Source organism: Ochotona princeps, chromosome 5, assembly GCF_030435755.1.
Source record: "Ochotona princeps isolate mOchPri1 chromosome 5, mOchPri1.hap1, whole genome shotgun sequence".
Lineage (NCBI taxonomy): Eukaryota > Metazoa > Chordata > Mammalia > Lagomorpha > Ochotonidae > Ochotona > Ochotona princeps.
Window position 1 is genome coordinate 12,470,543 of NC_080836.1, and position 24,274 is coordinate 12,494,816.

Below are 24,274 nucleotides of genomic sequence, written 5' to 3' on the forward strand. Positions count from 1 at the left end.
CGTAATATTTATATCAGATTGGATTACTTTTGGAGAGGCTATTCATTCTGGTCTCGTTTAATAAAATGTCCCATGACCTAAAGTCATTTGAAATCACAATCTTGGACCCAGTGGCATGGCCTAGTGGCTAAAGTCCTTGCCTTGAACGCACTGGCATCCCATATGGGCGCTGGTTCTGATCCCGGCAGCTCCACTTCCCATCCAGCTCCCTGCTTGTGGCCTGAAAAGCAGTTGAGGACGGCTCAAAGCCTTGGGACCCTGCACCCATGTGGGAGACCCAGAAGAAGCTCCTGGCTCCTAGCTTTGGATCGCCTTAGCTTTGGCTGTGGCAGCCACTTGGGGAATTAATCCTCTCTGTCTCTCCTCCTCTCTCTGTATATCTGACTTTGCAATAAAAATAAATAAATCTTTTAAAAAACCTTTTATTTATTATGATTATTATTATTTTTATCATTTTGTGATACAGTTCCATAGGCCCCTAGGATTTCCCTTATCCCCTCCCCAATTCCCCCCACTCCCAAATTCACCTATATCATTACTAAAGTATAATTCTTCATACGCCACAGTCATATGTCCATTATTGCGGGCATGGACAATGGCAGAGAGTCCATCATCCTATTGTCTTATAATAAACAGTTTCATTGGGAGTCCATCTTTAGTTTGGAAGTAGAGATGTATACTGCATTGTATTCTCACATCTGGATATGTTAGTCTCCAAAAATAAATAAATTTTTAAAAAGAAAAAAAGAAATCACAGTCTTGACTGTGTGTACACCTTTTAACCACCTGGGACTGATTGCGAGGTCCAGAGGGGGCAGGCAAGCAGACACTGGAGGTGCTGAATGGAAAGTACATTGATTTAATGGACTTGAGGAATTTACATACTCAATATCCAATAAGAAAAAGGAAGAAAAAGTGCATAGTTCAGGCAAATACGAAATTCCTTGATTGTGACTCTTGTGACTTTGAAAGTAGAATGCCCTGAAACACAGCCTTGAACCCGAATCCCTGCTGTTAGCCATGGAGGTAGATCCATAGGGTTCCCTTTAGCGTGGTATTTGCCTGGGTGTGTGTCTACGTGTCTATATGCAACTTTGCCTTCCATGCAAGTTTCCCTGAAAGATGAGTTTTAGATCATAAAAGCACTAGAGTATCCATATTGCAGAGCTTCACTGTGGAAGATTCTGTGCCTTAGAGACAGCCCCATCCCCTTAACACCCGTCGGTCCCAGGGTTTCTGTGCTGCTCACATGGATTGGCAGAAAAGGTGAGAGCTTTGGCTGTGATGACATTATCCAACCCTGGGGTTTTGCTAGACCTCAGGGAGCTCTGCCCCCGGACGGCACTTGAACAACCTGCTGCTTTGTGTTCAGTAAGAAAAGCCAAGGTGCTGTTTTTTTTGCCTGTCCCCTTCATCTGTTTTTCTGCCAGAGCACTGCCCTTGGTGTCAGGGAGTGGGAAGGGCACAGGGTCCCATTTCAGTTTCCATGGTTACTGTCTCCTTGCCCCGGGGCAAGGGCCTGGTTCTCTTGGCCAACTAGAGTCTTGGAGTTCTCAGAGCCCTTCCTACCATTTAATTGGAATCCACATCTATTATTGATTCACCATGCAGGCTACTATTTATTTTTAAATCCTTACTGCAAAAGACAAGATTAAATGAATGCAATTGGAAACTATTATGCTTAGTGAAATAAGTCAGTCCCCAAAGACAAATATGTATTTTCCCTGATCTGTGTTAACTAATTCATAGTGTACAAAAAATATAATCTATTGGTACGAGAGTGACACTCTGGGATTTTTGATTATTGTATACTGCCTTTTTTTCTAAAGATTTATTTATTTTTCATTGAAATGTCAGATATACAGAGAGGAGGAGAGACAGAGAGGAAGATCTTCTGCCTACTGATTTATTCCCCAAGTGGCGGCAACAGCCAGAGCTGAGCCAGTCTGAAGCCAGGAGCCAGGAGCTTCTTCTGGGTCTCCCTCATGGGTGCAGGGTCCCAAGGCTTTGAGCCGTCCTCAACTGCTTTCCCAGGCCACAAGCAGGGAGTTGGATGGGAAGCAGGGCCACCGGGATTAGGTGGCCAGCACTTATATGGGATCCTGACATGTGCTAGGCAAGAACTTTAGCCACTAGGCTACCACATCGGACCTTGTACTGCTGTTTTTAAAGTGTGAGAGTGTGTGTGTGTGTGTTTTAAGATTTATTTTCATTTTATTGGAAAGTAGAGTTACATAGAGAAGGAGTGGCTGAAAGACCTTCCATTTGCTGGTTCACTTCCCAAATGGCCGCAGTGGCCACAGATGAGCTGATCTGAAGCCAGGAGTTCCTTCTGGGTCTCCCTTGCGGTTGTAGGGTCCCAAGGCCTTAGGCCATCCTCCACTGCGTTGCCAGGCCACAGCAGGGAGCTGGATGGGAAGTGGAGCAGGCGGGACTTGAATTGGTGCCCCTGGGAGTTTCAGCACCAAAGGTAGAGCTTAGCCTACTGTATCAGCACCAGCCCCAAAGCCTTTGCTTATCTACCCGAGGAGCAGGAGATTTTTGTAATATATCATTTGTTGGCTTTTTTTTCTGTTCTTTGTTATTATTATAAATTATTTCTTGCTATTTGTTGATATCTTCAACTAGTGGAGAGTCATGTTGTGAAAAAGTAAATAAATACCTAAGATTTAAAAATAAAGATAAATAGCCTGTTGCCTAGACACCATGCATGCAAATGTAGAAAGAGGTTGCTTGCTGGTGTAAGGCTGCTAATCCCTATATGTTGCCCTAAGGTTGTGGTGAGATCTGATTAAACAATGCATGTGGCAACTCATATAAGCATTCCGATGAATATATCATTTTTATTAAGGTTGTTTCCTGCAGGGAATTTGCTATTAAGAAAGCATGGGCCATTGATGGTTTTGCTGTGGTGAGGATTTCTTTGAAGAAGTAATAACAAGTGAAGGAGATGAAGCGGTGCAGGCGGAGACATTAACATGGCAGCATCGTTGGCTAGCGTGCCGTTTCTGCTTTCTTTCCTCTCGGGCCTCACATGAACACAGTCGGGGAAAAAAAAATCCAGGCAGAATTTCTGCTCAATACATTTTTTTCTTCACTACTAAAAATGTAATCTACTTTTTTGGGGGCTTTGCCAAGCCTGTTAAAGCAAAGCTATTTCTAATTTAAAGGCTTATTAGCAAAATATATAGAACATGATTAATATTTAATAAGGTCTAGCTGCCGTTTTGCCGGTGGATTATAACAGACTTTAACCTCTTGTTTAAAAATGTACTTTTGGCTTCTCTGTCTCCAGCAATAATCTGGTATCTGTGTATAGAGAGGAAAAGATTGCTGTAGGCAACTCAATATGATAGAGAACCCAAAAGTCACATTTATTTTCTTAGGGATTGTTTACTCTATAGGACACCAGTAGTCCAATTCATGAATTTTACTTATGTTAGATTTATTTTTATTCTTTTTTAAGAAAACAGAGTTATAGTTGTACAGTTATGTTAAGCTTGTGTTAAAAAGGATAGGTCTTTTGAAAGTTGACTTTAAAAAGATGGGTATTTTGGAATTCTAGTCCTTAACTGGTTAGGAAAACAGCTTATATTGGGAGAGCACACAATCTAGGTCTGACTTTTTTTTTTTTTTTTTTTTTTTTTGCTTTTTTTGCTTTTAGGAATTGCAATTTAAAAAATCTGTAAAGGGCCAACATGTAGTACTTGCATATTTGTAAGGGACCCAATTCAACTTTTCTCAATCCAATCTTTTTATTTGGAGCCTATCAGCCCTCCTCTTCTGGTTAATTATACAGAGTATCATTTTACATCTTCCTGAGCTACAGTCACCCACACTGTGTGGTCCAAATCATAACACCTGTTATTTGTTTCACATCACCATTGGGAGTCTTTGTCAGGGTGTGATTGATAGAAGTCAATTTTAGTTGAAGGTTGAGAGTTTATTCAGATATAACACCCTGTTATGGTAACACACTGATTAAATGGCTGAGATTTGGAATCAAATGAAGAATTGAAAACTTGCTGCATTTAAACCAGTTGAATGACTTCATCTGTTCTCTAATTAAGGGCTGGTTATCACAGAGTTAAAATTTTACCCCAGTGTGGAGCAATTACTGGGGAAGCACAGTGTAGCCTGACTTCAGATAAACAGATCTGAGCAAAGCAGATTAGCTGGTTGAGCCTGTGCGGGATTTGAAAACCAGAGGGCAGATACATGGGTATTCTGTGGGCTTTTGTGACCTTGCGTCAGTTACCACTGATCCTGGATAATGCTTGGATTTTGAGAGAGGTAACACTTGTTAGTTAGGCTCATTTGACCATCTGTCATCATATGTATAACAAGGAATTCATTTAGATGCTGTAAAAAATGTTTTTGTTAGCATCTGTCTTGATGTTTTTTAAGCATTATTTGCTCTTCTGGTCTTTGTGCAGAGAGAGAGGGATGTGATTTGCTCGTCTGCTAGTCTGAGGGAAAATGTACTGTGTTGATTTCCAGTTGTGGCCTCAATAGCTACACCACAGACTCAAGGTCTTAGCACATCTTTGTGCTTTCAGCTTAATGTCGTGCCTTGCAGAGGTGAGTTTTAAGACCACTGGTAATAAGGCAAAGACTGAGATTTCTCAATTTTACAGTAACCCTCCATCTCAACTTTAGTAATTTGAAATTTTTAGTGTAATCTATACAAAGACATTCTGCTTTTCTCTTCTAGATAAACTGAAGATTATTCATCAAGCACATAAATCAAAGGTACGTAAAATGGATAGAATTGGTTGAATAAGTGAATCAGTGAATGAGCATACATTCTACTTCTGAAATAGTTTGCGTTATGAAAGCATTTTGTGTTTGGAAGGCATCCTTTCTATTGCTAATGGTTAAGATAGATCCATGTCTTTATACCATAATGCATCCGCATTGGATCAATGCCTTGACTGTAAGAAGTAAATCCAGAAGTGAGGCTAGGGATGAAACAAATCAGGCAAAGAGTTGACAAGTTGTTTCAATCGGGTGATAGGTATGGGGTGAGGAGGTTATTATCCTATCCTATAAGGCTTTTAGGTGTGAAATTCCTCTGTAAAGACTTAAAAAGAAAATTCATTTAAAAATTTGAAGAAAACACAAAATTCCAGAATAGTTCAGAGTAGAGAATATCTTTCTAAGCATGATTAAAAGATGAGTGACCATGGCTGGTGTGGTGGCTCAGTAGGATAATCCTCAGCCTCTGGCATCCCATGTGGCCGTCAGCTCCAGCTGTGGCTGCCCCACTTCCAATCCAGCTTTCTGCCAGTGGCCTGGGAGGACAACAGAGGATGGCCCAGGTCCTTGGACCCTGCACCTACAGGGAGACCCAGAAGAGCTTCTGGCTCCTGGGTTCTAATTGGCTGAGTTCTGGCCATTGCAGCCATTGCAGCCACTTGAGGAGTGAACCAGTGGATGGAAGATCTCTCTTTGCCTGTCCTCCTCGCTGTAAATCTGCCTTTCGAATAAAAATTAATAAATCCTTAAAAAAGAAAAAAAACAGAAACTCCCAAAGATGGATGCATTTTGCTTAATACATTAACAGAAACTTACTTAACACCATCGATTTAAAGGAAAAAAAAGAAAAAGAAAAATCAAGGAACAGATGAAAAGAGATATTTCTCTCTTTTTGATATTTTTTTCTATTTCTGTTTCCCCTACCCATTGCCCAAATTCCCTTCCTCCGACTGATTTTCCCCATATTATTACAATAGTGTAGTCTTTCATAAGCAGTCATAAGTCCATCAGTCTGTTATTTAAGTGTATCCTGACATTGCTGATACAGAAAATGCCAGACAGTCCAGCATCTTATTGTTAACATATATCCAACAGTTTTTTTGGGAGTCCATCTTTGATTTGGAAGTAGAGATGCATACTGCATTGTATTTTCACATCTGGATATGACAATATCTGTTACACAGTTACTATACATTCCCTTAAATGAGAAGTCATGAAACAAACTCAACAACAGGAATAAAGTTAAAACAAAAAATTAACAGCACCATGGAGTTAAGCAACATGCCACTGAATAACCAATGTGTCGATGAAGAAATGAAAAAGAAATCACAAAAAACTTCTTGGAGAAAATGATGCTACCGTGTGATCTGTGAGTCAGTGAAGAACTTAATACGAGAAAAAAACTGTTTAGAAGAAGTGAAAATAAAAATAAGAACAAAACCCATGGGTTGCAGCAAAAACAATAATCTTAAAATTTGCATGAAGGTTGCCTTATATCAGAGAGGACATATGGTGTTTGTCCTTCTGGGACTGACTTATTTCACTGAGCATAATGGTCTCTAGTTGGGACCATTTGGTTGCAAATGGTGTAATTTCATTCTTTTTAATGACTGAGTAGTATTCCACAGAGTAGATGTACCACAGTTTCTTTAACCACTCCTCTTTTGACAGGCATCTGGGTTGTTTCCATGTCATTGCTATTGTAGATTATATTGCTGTACATATAGGATTACAGATTTCTTTCTCATTTACAGTTTTTATTTCCTTTGGATATATTCTTAGGAGCAGGACAGCTGGGTCATATGGCAGGTCAATTTTCAGTTCTCTAAGCACTCTCCATACTGATTTTCATAGTGGTTATACTAGCCTACACTCCCACTAGCAGTGAAGAAGGGTACCTTTCTCCCCACATCCACACCAGCAGCTGTTGTTACTAGAGTTCTGAATGTGAGCCAATCTCATTGGAGTTAGGTGAACCTCAGTGGGGTCTTTGTTTGCATCTCCCTGATGGCTAGGGAGCCTGAGCATCAAAGCGATATTTCTCTGACTTACAGAAAAGGCTTAATTCCCTTAGTATGTAAAGATATTCTATAACTCTAATAGATATGTTATCCTGCAACTCTATTCAGTCTCACTCCTAAGAAAGTACCTGCTCATTGACATCTGCATCTGTCGGTCTGGCTGAGAGCAAGGGATTTGCCAGCTGGCTGTGCTGGCAAAGGTTTTGGAAACAGACACTCTGGCAACTGGTAGCATAGAGTGGATTGGCGCTGCCGTCTTGGAGAGTAACCTGGCAACACTGGTCAAAATGATAGGTCACATGTCACTCTGACCCAGCAGCTTTCCTGGCAGAAGTAAGTCTTGGGGCTATACCTTACACATGTGCCACGTGGTGAGTGCAGCACCCTTTCTGGAAACAAGCTATACGTTCATAGAAAGGACTGTGTGTGTGTGTGTCCTCAAGATGAAAAATGCTATAGCTCTGATGAATGGTGGGGCAGCTCTTTCCAACATACGGTGATTTTTAGCTGTATTTATTACGACAGAAAAACTAATAAGACTTTAGCACGTGGCATAGAATGTGCTGCTGTATGTGTGAAGATTGTTTTACAGTCACATTCCTGCCAGTGTGACACATGCAGAGGCCTCTGCCAGAGGATGTGCAGGAATTGATTTTCCCTCATCTAGCCATGTTCACGGATAGTGGCACTAAGATTAGGTGTATTTCAGTGAAAAAAAAATCTGTGCTTAATAGTTTTATGATAGACATTTTTCTTTTTGAAGGATTTTTAGAAGGGCTTTTTGAAATCCTCTTGTAAACGCAGCTTCCAAGAGGCTTCCCCCGAGCTTGCCTAGCGCCCTCTCCTGTGTGTTCAGAGAGCTGGGTGTCATGGTTTATGGTGCTTTTCCTGAAGTTTTTCTTTGATCATCTGAATTCCATGGAGCTCAGATATACCTGTTCCCTGGTGACTGCATCCCAAGGACCCTGTCTTCCAGAACTTGCTGCTAACTGGCCTCTCTGTTGCCTGTCTGAGCCACAGGCTAAAAATAGAACACATCGCTAAACAGCTGCCTTCTGTTTGACAGGTGGTACCACATGCCCAGCTAATGGTCACCTCTGTGAGCTATTCCGGGACAGCAAGCAACTCCAAATGTTCTCCCGCCCTTAGGCTGTCTTAACTGTACTCATGAATATTACTGGGAAGGAAACTCATCCACCCCTACACCCAGTCACACAGAGACACAGCACGGGTTGCATGACCTGGGACAAAAGCTTGGGGACAGCTTTTAGAGAACATGGATGTTGTTCTTGTCTCCCATATTCAGATGGCAAGAACATGAACCTGGGTTCCACTGGCTGAGTAGTGGCCGTCGACCCTGGGCCTGGACCTGGGCCTCAACCTTTCTGATTCCTTCTGTGTCATTGTGAGGGGGGCAGCTCAGTGATCCCTAACACTGTGAGAGCCTTCTGTGGGACCATGTTGAGGGGATGGGAGGGCAGGGATTCACATACACTTCCTCCTGTGTTGTCCTCATCACTCCTGTCTAGAAATGAGGAAAAGTGAGTTTGAAAGAGGTGATCTTCTGCATTCGAATCCATGTCTAACTGCAGAAGCCCACTGTGTAACCCTGCCCTTACAGGGCCTCCCCTGGATATGTACTCAGTAGGTGTGTGCTGTGTGGGTTGGCTCCTCAGGGAGAGTAGAATGTGCCCTAGTTTATTACTGTGACTCCAAGTAACAGCTCTACCTCTTTGGAAAGTGCTGCCAAATGCGAGGACGCTTTCATACATTCACAGAAAAAAATGAATTTAAGTTGTTTATTATTTTAGTTGCAGAAAATTGGGAAATGCACACATAGGGAAATGCATATTATGAGAACACAGCACATGAGTTTTGAAAACCTTTTGTCCCGTGCCTGGCACAGTAGCCTAGTGGCTAAAGTCCTCACCTTGCATGCTCTGGGATCCAATATGGATACCATTTCATGCCTTGGCTTCTCCACTTCCTATCCATCCAGCTCCCTGCTTGTGGCCTGGGAAAGCATTTGAGGGCAATCCAAGGCTTTGAGACCCTGCACCCAAATGGAAGACCCGAAAGAAGCTCCTGGCTCATGTCTTCAGATTGGCGCAGGTCTGGCTGTTGTGGCCACTTGGGGAGTGACCCAATGGACAGAAGGTCTTTCTCTGTCCTTCTCTCTGTAAATCTGACTTTCCAATAGAAATAAATAAATCTTTGAAAAAGAAAAAAAAAACTTTTGTCCCATGGTTTACTTTTTTTTTTAAAGATTTATTATTTATTTTTATTACAAAGTCAGATATATGGAGAGGAGGAGAGACAGAGAGGAAGATCCTCCATCCGGTGATTCACTCCCCAAGTGACTGCAATGGCTGGTGCTGTGCCGATCCGAAGCTGGGAACCAGGAACCTGCTCCAGGTCTCCCATGCGGGTGCAGGGTCCCAGGGCCCCGGGCCATCCTCAACTGCCTTCCCAGGCCACAAGCAGGGAGCTGGATGGGAAGTGGAGCTGCCGGGATTAGAACCGGTGCCCACATGGGATCCCGGCACGTTCAAGGTGAGGACCTCTAGCCGCTAGGCCACGCCACTGGGTCCCCATGGTTTACTTTTCATTCCATTTTTTGTTTAAGATTCAGTCATTTTCATTTGAAAGGCAGACTTTTACAGAGAGAGATGGAAAGACAGAGAAGCTCTTCCATCCACTGGCTCATTCCCCAAATGGCTGCAACAGCCAGAGCTGAGCTGGTCCAAAGCTAGGAGCCTAGAGCCCCTGCTGGGTCTGCCACATTGATGCAACGGCACAGCACCTGGGCCGTCCTCAGCTACTTTCCCAGGCCATAAGCAGTGAGCTGGATCAGAAGTTGAGCAGCCAGGAAGGACGTGGACTGGCGCCAGTATGGGATGTCAGCCCCTTCATTCCATTCGCCCATGATCTTTTAGATGCACTGTTGATTAAAAACCAATATAAACACCATTTAGACGGCTGATGATGTTTCTTTTTAGACGAACGACCTTGTGGTGAGCCTGGAAGATGATGACAGACTCCTGCTGGAAGAAGCAAGCACTCTGAAAGCAGCCGGCATTGGTGAGCCAGAGGCCTGGGGCTGCAGGAGGGACTCCTCATCTCGCCAGCCTGTGCCTCATGGCCTGGTTGGCGATAGTTGCACATATGCCCCATGGTGGTGCCCTTGACCCTGTCCCATCATGTTCAGAGGAGGTTGAAGGTGGCAGTGTGTGTTAGGATCTCTTGACCCAGAACTGTGGACATCTATTCTCCACACAGGCAGGATGCAAATCATTCTTTCCAGAAAGTTCTCTCAGAATTGTGCAGAGGCTCATTTTTCAGTGATTGACAGGTCATTGCACCACATTTGCTTCATCTTGCCAGGGTCTTTTAGGCTGATGGGTCGTGAGAAATGGGCACAGTAGAACCCATATGGACGATGAAATGGGGCGTTTGTAGGATATGCAGTGGGGCCTGATGTTCATCTGAGTCACTCAGGACTGACCGTGGCAGGGAATTTAAACCAGAGGCCTTTGCGCAGGGGGAAAATGACCTGATGGAGCTCTCCAGCCCGATCCTGCATTGGCTCTGTTTGGAAGAATTGCTGTGTGACATGTCCTGTGACCATTAGATGTCACTGTTATTCTACTTATGGGGAACACCTGAAACAATCCTGCCATGGAAGCAGTGATGAGCTAAGCTGTCTGAGAAGGGCAAGGGCCTGCACCCATCACACAGCTCTGTGGGCAGTGACCACAATGGGTGTCACAAATCTCATGTTTGTCAAAAATATTGATGTACATAGTCAAAAAACTCTCAAAAGTGTGGTCCCCATTGGAAAACATTTCTGCTTTTTGACAGGTGTTCTGTTGAGTTCCTTTAAAAAAATTTTTTTGAGCCCAGGGCAATGGCTCAATTGTCTAAATCCTCACTTTGCAAGCGCAGGGATCCCATATGGGCATGGGTTCGAGTTCTGTCTGCTCCACTTCCCATCCAGCTCCCTGCTTATGGTTTGGGAAGGCAGAAGAGGACACCCCAAAGCCTTGGGACCCTGCACCCACGTGGGAGACCCTGAAGGAGCTCCTGGCTTTGGATTAGCTCAGTTCCAACTGTTGTGGTCATTTGCAGAGTGTATCAGTGATGAAAGATCTTTCTCTCTGTCTCTTTCTCTCTGTGAATCTGCCTTTCCTGTAAAAAAAAAAATTAAAAATGTATTATCTTTTTACTTATTTGAAAAGCAGAGTAAAGGGGTGTGGTGGGGACATAGAGAGAAAAAGAGATCTCCTGTCAGCTGACTTACCCTGCAGCGGGCCATAACAGCTAGATCTGGACCGGGCTGAATGGGAGGCAAGAGTTCCATCCTGGTCTTGGACCATCTTCACTGCTTGCCAAGGCACATTCATAAAGAGCTGGGCGAGAAACAGAGCAACCAGGACTCAAACCAGTGCTCTGAAATGGGATGTTGGCATCACCAGGCCTCGGCTGAACCTGCTGCGCCAGCACACCAGCCCCTATGAAGTTCCTTTAACCACACAAGTCAGGAATTCACTTCCAAACGATTCATGCGACTAACTTGAATTATTGGCATGCATCTTCCCGTTTAAATGGGATTTAAAATAACATGCTGTGAAATCTTAGACTTATTTTTCATGATACTAGAATTCGTTTCTTCTGTATTATGAATATCTAAGGTTGTTGTTCTTTAAGAACAGTTTTTCATTTTGCATTTATTTCTTCAAATGCTCTTTTTTTGTTACAGCAGGTAGCACCTGTTTTATTGAGACACATCAGCTACAGTGACTCTAACAGACTGTCATCAGTGTAGGAAATGACAGCTTCTTGAAAAGACTGGAAAATCCAAAAACAAAAGCAAAAGTTTCTATTGATTGAGGGAATAGCTAAGATAGGAAAAATATTTTTATATTACAAATAATTATAGGAGTACACGTTAGAAAATATTTTGTATAATATCATCTGGTGATTAAGAATTAGAGTTCATGGGGCCCTTGCTGTGGCATAGTAGGCTAAGATTCTGCCTTCAGTGCTGACATCCTGTGTGGATACCTGGTCCTGTTCCAGTAGCTCTGCTTCCAACCTACCTCTCTGCTGATGGTCTGGGAAAGCGGTGGAGGGATGGCTTGAGTTCTTAGGATCTTGCCTTAGGAACTTGCCTCAGGTAGACTCCTGGCTTTGGATCATCTCAGATCTGGCCATTGCGGCTATTTGGGGAGTGAAGCAGAGGGCTGCAGGTGTCTGTCTCTGTCCTTCTCTTTGTAACTCTGCCTTTCAAATAAAAATGAAATAAATCTTAAACAAAAAAAAGGCCTTAGAACTCAGGTACTGGCATTGTGTTGTAGTTTGAGCCTCTGTCTGTGATGTCAGCATCCCATATGGGCACCAGTTCAAGTCCCAACTTGCTCCACTTCCAGTCTAGCTCCCTGCTAATGCGCTTGGGAAAGTAATGGAGAATGGCCCTAGTGCTTGGGCCCCTGCTACTCATGGTGTACTGGGGACTGGCTTCAGCTTGGTCCAGCCCTGGCTTTTGTAGTCCATTGGGAAGTGAATCAGTGGATGAAAAAATTCTGTATCTCCTCTCTATGTAACTTTGCCTTACAAACTTAAATATATATATAATAAAATCTTAAAAGAAGGATCAGTGTTTACAGCCAGCGTGTATGGGTTCAAACCATGATTGTTGTTCTGTCCTCTCTGGGTGACCTTGGGAACACCCCAGTTTTCATGAGATTAGCAAGGTGAAGGAGAAGGATGACATCCAAGGGAGTTCCTGAGGGAATGGCCGCCGTGCCGTTACCTGGCACTCTGCAGGCCTGGCTGCACGTTCTGTCCTACCTGTGCCAACTGGAGGATGCTTCCTCGGCTAGGAGGCTGCTGAGCCTTCTGAGGAGGGCACCTGGGCTCGCTGGCGCCTTGCCCGATTCTGAGTTGCTAGTGTGGAGTTCTGCTGCTTAATTTAAACTGTTGGTATTCTTTTACATTGATTTGGGAAACAGAGAGACAGAGAATGTTCTCATCTTCTGGTTCCTCAAATTTCTGCAGTGGCCAAGGCCAAAGCCAGCAGCCAGGATGTAGTCCAGGTCTCCTATGTAGATGGCAAGGACTTAGTCTCCAGAGCCGTCACTGCTGCAGCAGGGTCTGCATTGACAGGAACCTGGAACTCTGGTTTGGAGCTGCGAATCAAACAGACAGTCCAGTGTGAGATGTAGGCATCTCAACCTGTAAGCTGAACGTATTCTGAAGGCAGAGTACATTGTGTGACACCATCATTGTTTAAAGATATGTGTTTTGTAATGACATTTTTGTGTGTGTTTATGGGGGGGAAGATCTTACACAATAATCACATAAATGGCTCCTCAGCATAGTGCCATTGCCGATACTGGATTTTTCCTCCTAACTTCTCTGTTTTATTGAGCTGTTATAATTTGAAGCCATTTCTCTCTACCATTTGTATGTATTACTTGTAGTAAAGCCAACTTTTTATAAAAAAGAACAAAACCCCTGACATTCGGGAAAATTACTTGAATCAAGCCTGTGCTTTTGACCTGCTCTGTGGCCTGTAAGTCTCTTAGCCTCTCTGAACGTTGTTTTTGTAAAAACATAGAAACAAACAAACAAATGGGGATAGTGTTAATATTCCAGGAGATTGTTCTAAGTAAGGGTTGAGGAAGAGTGGAGGCGTCCGGAACAGTGTGGGCAAAAGGTCCTTGAGAATTTCTTGTTTTATTTGGAAATCATCAGGTGAAAGCAATTGGCAATTTAAAAACATGTATTTATTTATTGTGTTTGAAGAGCAGGAAGAAGTACTGCCTGCTGGTTCACTCCTGAAATGTCTGCGGGGCTGGGCCAATCCAAAGCCGATGGCCAGGAACTCAGTCTAGGTTTCCCACACGGGTGTGGGGACCCGACTGTTGAAGCCATCACCTGCTGCTTCCCAGGATCTGCTTTAGCAGGAAGCCTAAATTGGGAATGGAACTGGCACATGCTCCAATACAGGATGTGGGCAGCCTTTATTGTTGCCTGCAAATATTTTGAATTTATTAAACATTGACCTGGTGGTCTCATTGTTGTTTATTTTAGGTTAACTTGTTGTTTCTTTGTTTGCTTTGTTTTGTTTTACTTTTTTTTCAATGATGTTTACATAGCCAGTCAGAATGGGAAGGGTCTAGGGCTAGGGAGAAGTGGTTGTGATCATTGCTTCCTGGCTTTCTATTTCTTCTTCCCATTTCTGAGGTTAGGGGAGAAATAAGGGGATAGGCCATACCCAGCTTCCCAACCATCCCAGTACCCGAGGATAGGGAAAGACCACCCGATATCAACCCAGAATCACAATGTGGCACATGCTCTGAAGGTTCTGCCCAGGTGGATTTGATAGTTCTGAAATGCTGTTGATCTTGCTGATCTGTGGATGAGAAATCCCTTCAATGTCCACTGGCTGACACGGTCAACCTTAGAGTCTCCAGCCACCCAGATATTAACTGTCATCATTTGGTTGGGGTAGTTGTCCATATGTTCTGTTCTCCATTTTCTGCTATGGTACCAGATGTCCTCTGCAGGCCCCAGCGGGCTATCATATCCTCTGTGTGCACCATGGTCTGTTGTCCAGCACTCCATCTTCTACACTGAGGAGGACCAGTTCTCCTAAGTGTTAGGACAACTTCTAAGTGTTAGGACAACTGGACCCAGGCCGCTCAGGCGGGCCCAAGGACCTGGACCAGGAGATCCAGGTTCCTTCAGACTCCTCACCCCTGAGGCTCACAGATCCAGCACCCACCATGCAGGTGGGCACAAGGCCCCGGGCCATGCAATCCATGACCTGTGGATCCCCCACTCCTGGGGCTCTTGGACCTGGCCCCCTCCACATAGGCGGGCTCAGTGACCTGGACCAGGAGACCCAGGCCCCCTCATGCCCCCTACCACTGGGGCTCATGGATCCAGCACCCACCGTGCAGGTGGACCCAAGGACTTGGGCTCTGCTGGACCCCTGTTCCTGGGCTCACGAACCTGGCATCCACTGCTCCCAGACTGACATGGCTCATCTTGCCTTGGCATCCACCAGTGGTGCTTCAGCCTAGTTCAGTCCAGCCTGACCCCAGTTCCAGCTTGTGCTGGTTGGTGCTGCAGCCTAGCCTTTCCCAGTCAGCCCTCAGTCCCAGCTCCAGTGTGAACTGGCTGTGATATGTCCCTGTTTGGCCACTCCTGCATGCCATCCTGATTCTCGATCTGCCAGTGGGTGTTATGAACTGGCCTGGCCCACCCCCTGGCCTGACCCACATGTATGCTGGCTGGTACTGTAACCTGGTCTGGTCTGGGCTACTCCTTGCCTTGGTTCTTGCGCTTACCTGCAGGGACTGCAACCTTACAAAGGAGTTCAACAAACTCCTTTATCCGGTCTTCTCTGAGTGGCAGATCTTGCACATACTGATGGGTCCCTGGCCCAGGTTGACTTTGTCCACCTCTTATCTTGGCAGGAACAATGTTTTGCCCAATTGGCCCATACCCTTTCCGATTCTTACTATTGGGTGTTACAGCCCATCTACACCTGGTCCATACCCAGAGACAGCTCTCACATGGTTCAGCAGGAGCCAAGACCTAGACCAGCCCATTGTATACCCACTCTGATTCTCACGAGTACCAGTGGGTGCTGGAGTCTAGCCCAGCCCAGCCCTCCCAAGACCCAGGCCCAACCCGTGCCGAGGGAAATTACAGCCATGCTCAGCCCAGGACGATGCACCAATTCTGGCTCTTATGTTCACCAATGTGGAATTCCAGCCCATCCAGGGTGTCCCCTTAGATCCCAACCAGGCCTATTCTCAGTCACAGTTCTTGTGTTTGCCAATGGGGATTGCTGTTCCACATGGGTGAGCCTGCATATTCTCCTGCAGGTTCTGCACCCAGACCTGATTCACTCACATATTTGTCAACCTCATAGCCCAACCTCACAGTGCCTGTTACCTTTTCTGATGCTCTCTGGTGGATTCCATATTGTAGCCCTTCAAGTAGAGTGGCCTTGTCTTTGGAAGTTATTCCTCACCTGGAAGTTATTCCTCACCTGGACATAAGCCCTAAGATCCCTGCTAATTCCCACCTGTGCCATCTCCCAGACTCCCTGTAAACCCACACCCCCAAGTTTCCAGAGCACATTGCTGGGTGACCTGCGAGCTTGGCCCAGCACTGTTGGTACCCAGATTCCCCCAGATTCCCCCAGCAGCAGCCATGCAACTGGGAAGGTTGCACACCCGTGCATCCAGCTCAGGCTCACCTGAGCTCCCCTCATCAAGATGATGGTGGTGTGCAGAGCTTGGGTCCTGTGCCTGCTCAGAGATCCACCCACACACACAGTGTGAGTACTATGGGAGGAGCAATTTCTCAGGTCTCGGGACAAGTTCAGGATTTGCCCACTGGCTGGCAGTGGTGGCCAGAGCTAGGATCCCAAGCATTGAGCCTGACTTGGCTCAGATTTCCTGATTGGCAGCCACGTGGCTGGGGAGTTGAGGACCTGTGCTTCCAGCTCAGACTCACCTGGGCTCCCCCCCAGGCTGAGTTGGTTTTAATGGAACATCTGTGAATGGGAGAATCAGATCCTTTGTTGTTGTCATCCTTATTTGACTTTTTAAGAGCTATTTATATATGGAACGACAGAGTTACACACTCAGTCTCACGTAGACACACACACACACACACACACAGAATTTTTCTTCTGCTGGTTCACTCCCCAAATGACCTCAATAGCCAGGGCAGGGTGAGATGGAAGCCAGGAGCAGGGAGCTTCTTCCAAGTCTCTCATGTGGGAGCAGGGGCCCTAGAAGTTGGGTCACCCTCCACTGCTTTCCCAGGCACATTAGTAGGGGGCTGGATTGAAAGTGGAGCAGCTGGGGACATGAATCAGCACCCATATGGGATGCCAGCACTGCAGACAGAGGCTTTACTGACTACACCACATTGTCAAGCCCTGTCATTCTTGTTTGCAGGTCACAAGACTTTGATCAACACCAAATCCTGTTCACAGCTCTCCACTCGCTTCAGGGTGGCCCAGGATTTCCAGCCCACTCTCAAAACCCTTGGCTGTGGGTGACAGTCCCTCCCTGCCAGCAGCTCTTTCCTCTTAGTTGCCGAGAGCAGTGATACATATCCTGGGGGACGAGGCCGGGCTGTGCCTTGGGAAGCAGACAAGTGTCCGCAGAGAGCAACAGAACGTTCTAAACCAGAGTTGAGCGGTCAGAGTGGCACTTGGAGTGTGGGATTTGTCTAGGGACTGTTCTGTGGCTTGATGTGGTGTCTGGTTGGGCATATGAGAGGTTTGAAAGAACGATTCGAAGGCATCACGCTCTTGCTTCTTCACCACTTGTTCTCGCTGTGTGTAAAACTGTCGCTCCCCATCATCGCCAGTTGCTATGGGAATGATGCCAGTGTAACCGATTTATTAGGACTCTTCCACAGGAGATGTGAAAGGAAAGCTGGGCTGTCAGAGGTGCAAGTTAGGGGAAGAAGCTTATCCGAGGTCTCTGTTCTCATGGAGAAATGCCCCTCTTTCTCCTCAGGCCTTTAATGCGCCCTGGAGGTTTGTATTGCACAGCCCACACTCAACCTCGTAAAAGTGGTTGTTTGTGGACTCAGTACTAAATACACACATTTTAGAAAATGACTTTTTGGAAGGAAGGAAGGAAGATTTTCACCTAAAACCATTATTTATAATCGAAAGATTTAAAAAAAAAGAAAACCTTGTTCTTAGGCATTAGTTTTAAGAGTCTATAAGTGCTAAATTTACAGGTAGGATGTTTTTTCCATTTGAAGTGTTATTGGATCTTTTTAGTTTCCTTGTCTCCCATCCTACTGCTCTTCAGGACTCAGAAACAATTGGTGGCAGTGAAAGTCTTGCCCAGCTGATTGTGTTGTGATGGGAGCTGTTTTCAAACAAGATGCCAGCTGGGCCCAGCTGTGAGCGCTCCTGGTAGCCGAGGCCTATAATCACCCCAAGCTCCCATGTGGTTTGTGTTCATTGTGCATCCTCATTGCTCTCGTCTGCCCCTAGCCAGAACCTCACCATTCACCTGGCACCTTCTGCTCGCCTGTCTGTATGCAACAGCTAATACTGCGGGCTTCTCCCCGCACTTCTCCTGTTTTGTTTGTTTGTTTTGTTTTGTTTTTGTTGTTTTCATAACAGTGAGACAATCTGGTACCACAGTGTGAATGGCATGTGAGGAAATGGAGTAAAAAACAGGGTGTCAGGATGCACCCCCGAAGATGGTCTTTCCCTTGCTAACCTCCTTCCCCTGCCTCATCTTCCTCCCACCCCACCCCAGCCCCTGCCATACCACCTAGGGTGGATATCACAGGCCGGTGCCTCGTCCATCAAAGGTCAGGTTTTCTTGTTTGTTTCCTTCCAACTCTCATTTGAACTCTTCTCTGCCAGTTACTCCAAAGCAGGTGTATTTAGCAGGAAGTCCTCAAGCAAGCGCTTCCACCCAAGTCAGGCGTGGGACATGTAACAGGATCCTGTTCCTCTTCTTGGTAGAAAACTTGGAAGCACAACACAGTTGTGAGTGTGGCTTTGGAAAGATGTGGCAATTAGGATTCCGTGAGATTTAGAAGGATGCAGTATATCCCTGGAGTAGAAGAAAGGGTGCAGTTTTGTCCTTTGGGTCTCAGGTTGGCACAGAAACCCCGGCCTATCCTCAATGTCTAGTTCATCTACACCTGACACTCACGGCCTCCCTGATGGTGGACGACCTGTGCCATGAGCCATTGAACTGTCTGCGGTGTCCTTTCTCCAGAGCACAGAACTTGTGCCCTGTCCTACCTTGGTTCCTACCAGCAAGGCACAGGACACCGAAGACAGATGCAATAAATCTTCCTCAACAGATGCATTTACTGAGATGGGTCCATCGAGGGATTTAAATACATTACCATTTCTTAGGATTTCACACTTAAAATTGGTTTCTCTTCTTTTTAAAAAATTTATTTTTTTATTATTTGATAATATAGTTCCATAGACTCTGGGATTTCTCTCCCCACCTCCCCAAGTCTGCCTGCCTCACCCCTCCACTGATTTTCCCCTGTATCACTATGATAGTGTAGTCCTTCATAAACAGCCATAAGTTCATCGTTCAGCTATTTAAGCGTATACTGACATTGTAAGTACGGACAGTGGTAGAAAGTCCAGCATGCTATTGTCTTATAATTAGTTTTCTGTTAAAGGGATGTGTGTGTGTGTCCATCTGTCTGCCCCATTTGGCAGCATGATACAATTAGTTTCATATCCAGAGTTTGCATGTTCTTCCCTGTGTTCATTTCATTTATCTTGAGCATCAGTATTAAAATGATCCACAAATGTATTTGGAGGGTTCTTAACTTGATTCCATTTGATAGGAGGACGAAGGGATGAAGTGGCAATGCATTTATTGGATTTTAGATTGCACATTCATTTCCTATTCCCACGCCAAGGCACTCTGTACCTGACTGCGCCCGCAGCACATTTAATTTAAAATCTGGTACCCTGGGGGACCAGCACACTGTAGACGTCCGCAGGGGTTCTTCCCCAGCCATTTTTAAAGGAACCATTTGCAATCAAATTCTGGAAAGTAGGCATTTAAGGGCTAATGATGGCAAGAGTGATTATGTAGACGTCTCCAGCATCATTTGTAATTTGTTTTCACTGAAGTCGAATGTTCTCACACACAGAAATGATAAACACTTAAGGTGAGGGATGTGCCAATTACCCCATCTGATCCTCGTGTTTGTTCTGAAATAGCACCTTGTGCACTGTTATACTGGATCACTGTTCTGTGTCCACTAAAAAAATAAAATGTTAAATCAGCAACTCAGATTGCAATGTGACAGTCCACGAACAAAATAGATGTTTTCAGCAGTTGTACATTTTTTTTTTTTTTTAATTCAACATCAGGGCCCGACGGCGTGGCCTAGCGGCTAAAGTCCTCGCCTTGAACGCCCTGGGATCCCATATGGGCGCCGTTTCTAATCCCGGCAGCTCCACTTCCCATCCAGCTCCCTGCTTGTGGCCTGGGAAAGCAGTCGAGGACGGCCCAATGCTTTGGGACTCTGCACCCGCGTGGGAGACCCGGAAGAGGTTCCTGGTTCCCGGCTTCGGATCGGCACAGAACCGGCCGTTGCGGCTCACTTGGGGAGTGAATCATCGGACGGAAGATCTTCCTCTCTGTCTCTCCTCCTCTCTGTGTATCTGACTTTGTAATAAAAATAAATAAATCTTTAAAAAAGATTTAAACACATGAGATTCTCCTTCTCATGGAGGATTTCACCAAAGTTTAAAATCCACTTTGTGTTTGACTTGTGGATGTTCATGGTGACTTGTAATCACGTTTTCCAATTTGTTAAGAGTGAGAACTGTTTTCATGAACCAGCAATATTGGAGCTTAACCCATGTGTCAGTCTAGTTTTCCTGCCCCCCACAAAAAGAAAATTAAAAAAAAAAAGCAATCATCTGACGATACAATTTAAGATAATCACATGCTGAGCCTGTATTATGAGAAATGGCATAAATGCTTTATACAGAGAACGGACCGCTCTAGAAGTTAATGAGACCCAGGAGACCTTGGCGGTGCTGGCTTCCAGTCTGCGTCCTGATCCTACTCTTCCCCGTGCAGGGGAGCTGCCCTCCGCCACCTGACTTTCTCCAAAGGGGAAGACGCAAATGTCAAGTGCAGTAAGTGAACATTGTCACCATGCCTGGTGCGCTGCTGTGCCAGCGGCCACGTGCAGGTCAGATTCCGTGGGTAAATAGCACATGGCCAAGGAAGCCTTGTTCCTGCACTGATGACAAAGTGGGTGCCTTATGCTCACTCACTGTGAGAAGTTTGATTAGAATCACTGGCAGATGATCGAAGTGTACCCCCTGGGTGTGCTTCCTTTCTTGGAAGGAAGCCTCCAGAGATTTCTGAAGAAAGGCTAGGCCACCATCTTCCAAGGTCTGCTTCTCAACATGTTACTGATGCTCAACATGTTATACGATACATGATACAGGGGTCGATGCCTCTTGCCCTTTCTTCGCAAGGCTATTCTGCTGTAAACGAGAGTGTACAGTAACTGTTTGCTCAGGGTGCAATTTGTGCCCCTCCCTGGCTCACAGCGATGCGAGCTTGGAATCCGATTGTCATCGACTGTGATTAAATTTAATCTGGAAGATGTAGTGGAGTTGAAATGAGGCTTTGAGATGCCGCTTGATTGTATTTTCTTGTCTCAGAATTTGTTTATGTTCTGTAATGAGCATGGGTGGCTTATGCCGGAGTGATATTAAATTTGATATTCTTTATTAAAAAAAATAGCAAAACCATTTCTAATGAAATTTCATGCTAATCTCTTTAATTTCCTTCCTTGGTGATAAGTTCTAATGGATGAGATGAAAGTGGCAAAGGAAGAGATGGGTGGTAATCCTTGGCCCCTTTTCTTATTATCCTATTTATTTGTCTTGAAGAGTTTTACTTGTCTGGCTCTCTGAGCCTATGTTAATTGAGCACTCAGTATTCATTACAAATAATCTTGTCTGTTTTCTCCTCAAGACTCCGAAGGCCCTTTTGCTCTTTCTGTAGAAGTCAAGCTGACTGTATTAACTTCTGGTTTAATTTAAAAAACCAATGCGGAACTTGTTGGTGCAACACCTTAAAGAATTGCATGTTTAATAATTGGAAGGCTTTCCATCAGCTCCGTCTCCAGCCTTGAATTAATAATGCTGCTGACTTTATTGTTTTAGAAGACTGAGTCCTTGACCCTGCTAGGTTGAAAGAATTGTGACTTGCTCTGAACTTTTGCGGGTCCTCTAGCTATGCCACTTGTCCCCTGTGAATAATTAGAAGCATTTGAAGGTATTGAGGTAGAAGCCAATTTGTATCTTTCACTTTGCATATTGTTGAAGCCTCATGAATTAGTCATGAGGAGGGCAAAAAATTAACTTCTTCAGATACAGATTTTGATGGGTCATGAGGGAGAATGTAAAGTGATCTGTAAAATATTCTACTGATCCTCTAAGTATTAAATTATTATACCTACAGGCTAATTTTGCTAGGGGATGAGCCCTCCCCCTTCAGAAATTGAGTAGTGTACTTAAAATAAAACCCAGGTTTGTTATTTTTCTAGGTGGTAAAGGGGCAATTTGATGAGTTCCTAAAGTCTAGATTTGGATGTTCACTCGAATTTACTTGTGGAGTGGGGGGCGTGTTCTTACTCTTTGTTGCTTTTCAGTTGGTTGAGTCTGAGGGTCTTGAAAGCTGCCCCCTCCCCCGGCATCTCCCCGGGGGCCTGGTGAAGTGGTGCAGCCCCAGTGAAACCCTGCTGTCGGCACAGAGGCCCTTCTCACGGAGGGATCCCGGGCAGGGCAGGCCGTGCAGCCCCAGTGAAGCCCTGCTGTTGGCACAGAGACCCTTCTCACAGAGAGACCCCGGGAACAGGTCACCCTGCTTGTTTACCATTTAGTCTTACATGAACACTGTTTTTTTTTTTTTCCCCATTTCAGTTGTTTTTGTTTTTCTTTTTTTTCCAGCCAGTGAGACTGAAGTTGCATTCTTCTGTGAAGAAGATTATAAGAACCACAAAGCTAATCCCGTTTCAGCCTGGTGAAGACATCTCGAGGACTCCTTTCCGCAAACCTGGATTAAGCTCTTTATTCCACCAGTGAGTTTTGGAAATTGACGAATCTGGAAACAAAATTCATGCCAGGCCCTACCATGGGAGCTGAAGGCTGGTGATTTCCCTGCCTCTCTCTCTCTCTCTCTTTCTGCAGATCTCGTCCTTTGCTCTCCATTTGCCCCTACTCCCCCTTCCATATTTCCTCTTATAATACAGTGTATTATAAGAAAGCAATCTCATTTCCTGAAAGTGAAATAAAGTGGGATTCAGAGGCCAGCATGGAATATTGGTTTTTACAATGCACCTTGTTTGCTGGTGTTAGGAACTGCTTTGGTGATTTGTCTGGTGAGCCCATTACAGAGGTCCCAAGGCTGAGGTCAAGCTGGCCTCTGTGTGTGTGTGTGTGTGTGTGTGTGTGTGTGCGCGTGCGCAGCTATGGCTGCCCTTACATCTGGCGTGACTGTCGAGGCCATCTCCTGGCTCAGGGAGTGTGCAGTACATACTGGGAGGCATGGAAAGTTGATGGTGGGGAGGTTTTCTAGTGGAGAAGGGTCACTTTCCTATTTTTAGTGTCTCAGCCTATGCAAATAATATTAACAATACTCCCCCCTCCCTCCCTTTCTCTCTCTCCCTCTATCTCTCCTTTCTTTCTTGTCTGTCTCTCCCTCTTTCCCTCTTCCCCCCTTGCTTTTTTTCTTTTTCTTTTTTATTGGAAAGGCAGATTTACAGAGAGAAGGAGAGGCAGAGAGAAAGATCTCCCACCCCCTGGTTCACTCCCCAAGTGGCTGCAGTGGTCAGAGCTGAGCTGAACTGAAGGCAGGGATCAGAAGCTTCTTCCTGGTCTCTCATGTGAGTGCAGGTTCCCAAGGCTTTGGGCCGTCCTCTATTGCTCTCCCAGGCCACATACAGGGAACTGGATGGAAGTGGAGCAGCCAGGACATGAACCGGAGCCCCTATGGGATCCTGGGGCACGCAAGGCATGGACTTTAGCCATTAAACTATGGCGCCGGGCCCTCCTCCCTCTTTCTCTACCTCCCTCCCGTCCCCTTTCCCTGCCTCCCTCTCTCCCTCTTCCACCTCCTCCTCCCTCTACTATGTTCCTGACTTCAGGAGCAAACTCACCCAACCAGACCTATTGATTTGAGGTAAAATAGTAGAATGTTCTTATCCAGGGGAGAAGACTTCGTGGACAGCAGGTGTATCCCTGGAAGCGAGGGTCCCTCAGCACAGTGCGGCTGAAGCTCTGGATTCCTATGAACTGCTCACCACCAGCGCAGCACAAGGATGCGCAGCCAGTACTCCTAGAGGCATTCGGTGGCTCCAGATAGAGTCCCCTCCACCCTAAGAAAATCAGCTGCCATGAGCAGAAGGACACCTTGCTTGGCAACAACATTTAATAGTCTCCTTCAGGAATTCTACTGGTTTTACTCATTGTTTCCCTTGTCCAGCCAAGTGCTAACCAGATGACCTAGCTAATGCAGAAGGAAGTAAGATGCAGTTTACAGAAAAAATTTACTTAGAAAATATGTTTACCTGGGGGCCAAATATTCCACATATAATTTTTTTTCATACTATGTATTTTCCATGAGTTTTTGATTGTTTGAAAACTCTGTACACATGGATTTCAAAGGTTTCTGCATCAAAATGAACCTGGATTTTATTTCTGTCTCCTGTGAACTTGTGGAAGTCCCTTTATTTTTGGGGTTCCTGCTGAACCTGAAACACTGAGGGTTTTCTTCTTGTTTGCTAACATGTTGACTGGATGAAATGATACAGGGGCTGAACACGCATTGCCATCTGTTGGAAAACCACAGAGGAGCACTCCCCCTGGAGTGGGGTCAGTAGCCTGAAAAGACACATCCCAGAGAGAGACCCTTTATGCC

General features: G+C 45.3%; 1 protein-coding gene across 6 annotated transcripts in view; it reads left to right on the top strand.

The window, feature by feature from the left end:
- The window catches only part of C5H2orf76 (chromosome 5 C2orf76 homolog), a 65,571-nt gene extending 41,831 nt beyond the window's left edge, over window positions 1-23,740 (top strand). For 3 of the 6 annotated variants that reach the window (XM_058664398.1, XM_058664399.1, XM_058664400.1), the window contains exons 5-7: window positions 4,715-4,752; window positions 9,779-9,860; window positions 22,306-22,659. In XM_058664398.1, coding sequence (XP_058520381.1) covers window positions 4,715-4,752; window positions 9,779-9,860; window positions 22,306-22,382 — 197 coding nt within the window. In that variant the 3' untranslated portion in view covers window positions 22,383-22,659. Of the gene's footprint in view, window positions 1-4,714; window positions 4,753-9,778; window positions 9,861-22,305; window positions 22,666-23,563 lie in introns of those variants that run through there. The other 3 variants (XR_009245424.1, XR_009245425.1, XM_058664397.1) reach the window with 3 other exon arrangements.
- The last annotated feature ends 534 nt before the right edge of the window (window positions 23,741-24,274 follow it).